The 4,106-nt window shown below is 35.6% G+C and overlaps 1 protein-coding gene across 1 annotated transcript; it reads left to right on the top strand.

The window, feature by feature from the left end:
- Positions 1-409: 409 nt before the first annotated feature.
- Positions 410-1,213, top strand: LOC143607133 (F-box/FBD/LRR-repeat protein At5g22700-like). The gene has a single exon (XM_077082686.1). The coding sequence runs from the start codon at positions 410-412 to the stop codon at positions 1,211-1,213; it is 804 nt and encodes a 267-aa protein (XP_076938801.1).
- Positions 1,214-4,106: the final 2,893 nt, after the last annotated feature.

The following is a 4,106-nucleotide window of genomic DNA, read 5'->3' as shown; positions in this document are numbered from 1 at the left end:
CTAATAAGGAGGTGGAGACCTCCTTATATAGGGAGCCTCATGGACACCATCATGGTACCCTAATGGGCCTAGCCCAGTTAGGGTTACCTCCACAAAACCCCCTCAGCCCAATAACTTTGTATTAGTCCATATAATAAAATAAGCCAAACATAATAAATTTAGGGTCGTAAAACCGGGTTTAGTACCATACCCCTACAATGGTCTTTTACTGTTCAAAATCATGGCCTAATTCTTTGTTTTTAGGGCTATTGGACTCACCATCTATATACGATGTTCTCTAAATAATAATAATCAATCAATTCGTAGGAGATATAATCAGTTTAAAGAAGTTTTAATATAATTTGAAGATTCGCTAACAACTCAGATATTAACATTTTTCAGGTCCTAGGCCAGAAAACAAGGCCGGCAAATGGATTCTGGACGTGATAGGACGAGAATGAACGTAGAAGGCGATAGACTAAGCGTGTTGCCGGATGATCTGATCCTAGAAATCCTAGCTTTTGTTGGTGTAAAAGATGCTATTGGAACTTGTGTTTTGTCATCGAGATGGAGGTATGTGTGGACTGCAATTGCACATCTTAGTTTCTCAAGTGACGATTTCTGTACCATGGACAAGTTCTTCGACTTTGTTACCCATGTCTTATCTCTTCGAAATAATCAAGCTCCGTTGTCTTTGTTCAAACTTTATGCTAGTGGAAGGGATGGCCGCGATGCTGCCCGAAGGATTATAAACCATGCATTCTCCCTCAATGCCCAACACGTGAACATTACATTTATGTTTCAATTCACTTCATGGTTGCTTAATCAGAAGCAAACAGGATACCCCTTATCTTTTTCAAGTTCACATACTCCCAAACATCTCACTTTGAGTTGGCGTTCTATAAGCGATTACGTTATACTCACATCAACACGAGAGCTTTCATCTTTAACAACATTGATTTTTAAGCATATTACATTACATGATGGGTTTCTCTCCATGTGCCCCAACTTGGAGAATCTGACCTTAAATTGTTGCCAAATGACAGGATCAGACGTTCTAAGGATTTGTCATCCTCGGCTTTCTAATCTCACGCTTGATAAGGTTACCACTGCTACACGTAGTGTTGACGTGGTTACACCTCAACTGAAAAGTCTGACTATTTTAAAGTGTTTTGGACGTCGTGGAATCTCAGCCGATGCTTTCCATTTTTTGGAAGAAGCACAACTCTCTTAATTTTATGATTTAAGGATGCAAGATGCTCCTACTATTATTGGTATCATTCAAAAGTTCTCCAATGTCAAACTTCTTTCACTCACCACAGAGATTATTCAGGTCAGCCTTTTTGACATGAGTTATTATTCTGTTGTGTTTCATGTATAGTGTGTTTTCTTGAATACAATTTTCTACAGCTTTTGAATGCATCCCTGCGACTAATCTCACGCCAACCTTCCCCACTTGTTAACTTAAAGACTTTAAAGATTCTTCCAAAATTATATTGTTATTGGGAGCACACGACATATGTACGAGAGTTATTGTGTCTACTGAAGTAAAAAACTATTTGCCAAGTGGTTCTTCAAAAGCCACCTTGACTGAGGTATGTATTATTACTGATTATGAATTACATTACAATGTATATAAAACCAACCTAATTATGACATAATTACAGGTGTTGCACGAGCAATGTTGTGATGTAGCTGCGAGTGGTGAGCTAGACTTTTTGTTGATGCTATAATATTTTCTCTATCTTTGATTCAGGTTTTGTTGATGATATAGTTTATCTTGTTAGAACCATATTACGTTTATCTTGTTATGTTTAGAACCAAATTTGCGTGTAGTTAGTCTTAGGTTTAGCACTATTTAAATTGCATAATTTTCATAACTCAAGTTTCTAGTGACATAACATCACATGCACGAACCATGTTTTCAGAATAGTGCTAACCCAAGCCAAATCCCAACCAGAGTTATAACCCGAGACTGACTCACCCTTTAATAGTCTTGTTCTGGGGTTTTAGAGTATCCAAAATGTTTTGTTTCGGTCTGGGCCGGTTTGGAAATTCTACATTTGACAAAAGTGTATATATGAACAAAGAGTGGCCGGTGACCCTGGTGATAGGACGTATCATATATGCATACGGAATTCAATATTGGGTACTATAGTATCATCTATTTAACTTAACTAACCAATTCAAAACTTTAGTATTTTTTATATAACAAAATCATACTCATATTAAAGATAAAAAAAATGCTTGTTATTATGATGAATTTTTATTTAAAAAAAATATCGTATGAAAAAGTTATAAACGTTTTAAAATGATATATGACTTGCATTTATAGAGAAAATGTGTACTATTACTTTTATATTCTTTTTCTTTTGGTCTCTACTTGATACATATCAATTACTAATGGCTTTTCATACTTCTCATTTTTTAATAGCCTTTGTAGAATAACTCAGGCACAAACACATTAATCAAATCCAGTATATCATATGATTGTTATGATCTGGAATTGGATAAATGGAATTTTTGATGGTTTATGGTATTTAACTAAAAAAGAAGTGTTTCTAGGTACTTGACCACGATTTGATTCCTTCTAGGCATTCTTATATCTCACAAAGCGGAGCTAGGAGCCAAGTCATCAAATACTCCAACATGGGGTTCCATATCAGCGTGGGTGGTCACGTCGGATCAGATAGAGCCATGGAGGAACATGTGATCTGCACTGATGAGACCCTTTAAATATTTCACGAGATCCTTCAATCTTGTATGCTTGTTGAGTTTTTTTTTGATATGGAGGTCCAAGTCCAAAATAATATAACAAAGACCATCCGATGACTTATACATGCTGAGAGTAGAGATATAACAAAGTTTGAACTGATATAGATGTCAATAAAAAATTGTTCAAATCCATCTCAGTTTATAAGAATGTTTGTTTGAAAGAGCCACAAAATGATTTTTCATGGTTAAGAGTTTTATTATTTTTGTTTCCTTTTAAATGATTGTTAATCCTTATATTTATTATAAAGATGTGATCAATTTAATTTATAGATGGAGACAAAGATAGAAATGTTGTGGTTCAACTCATCGATTTGTTAGCACTCGAGACGGATTATTAGCAAAAACATCACCGACGACAATCTATGTCGCCCCCCCACACCCTTGTCGCCCCACATATCGGCGGGGGGGGGGGGGGGGGTGTTGCCGGCTAAATTCGCCAAAAAAACAACCCAATATCGTTCCATTACGCATAGACTTAGCATCCAATACCTTAGTCACTCCACCACTTTTCTACTTTGGTTATGGGTTGCAATCTAGTTTATTATGGGCGCACTTCAAATTTTATTTATACCGTTATATTATAATTTTGAATGTTTAGCTGGCTTAGCCAGTCGTGACCAACGTGGCTATGCCTAGATGAAGCCAATCGTGACGAATGGATGATAAAACCCATTTTGGCTTATAAACCTCACATCAATTACTCATACAACGGATGTGTGACAAATCTCATACCTTACAATTGTTTCGGCCCATAACATTTTAAGTGCACTATGTTCCATGTTCTAGGAGCTGGATTCATTATTGGAGAACATACGAACCATTATCATTTGTTTCAACCACTACATATGTCCCTTCCCATCATGGGCCAAGTTTTCCTTGACGCTCCATGTGACTAGCTAGTCGCATTACTTTGCAAAACATATTGCCACCTCTTACATCGTACAACTTTTATCTAAGAGTAAAAGTTATAAATAAATAAAAAATATTTTCCCGTTGTCCTCGTTAAAAAAACACAATATTAAGGAAAAAAAGACCATTTAACAGAGTTATACTTAACAATCATGAAAATAACTCATCAACATTTAACAGAATCAAGTTTTTAGTTAATAAAGGATGTTGTCATCCTTATGCTGATAAAAGATCAAAACCATCGGGTCCAAGTAAAGGAACAACATGAGCCAAATTCTAAGGTTTACACTGAAGATAATCATTTCACGAAAACTACTAGCTTGGTACAGGGTTTGAGTATCAAGCTTTTGTTGTTTATAATAATTCTCAAAATATATTTGATAATTTATCCTTTATTATGGATGATTTATAGTATATAGATCAAATGCATACGGAGGAAATGG

This window comes from Bidens hawaiensis, unplaced genomic scaffold (genome assembly GCF_021521415.1).
Source record: "Bidens hawaiensis isolate Kalapana, Puna unplaced genomic scaffold, B.hawaiensis_p1.1 tig00079560_1, whole genome shotgun sequence".
NCBI lineage: Eukaryota > Viridiplantae > Streptophyta > Magnoliopsida > Asterales > Asteraceae > Bidens > Bidens hawaiensis.
Note: the sequence above shows the minus strand (reverse complement) of the source record. Positions and strands in the feature narration are given on the sequence as shown.

Bases quoted from the DNA above. Each gene is read 5' to 3' on its own strand.
- LOC143607133 (XM_077082686.1), top strand. From the start codon at position 410: ATGGATTCTGGACGTGATAGGACGAGAATGAACGTAGAAGGCGATAGA.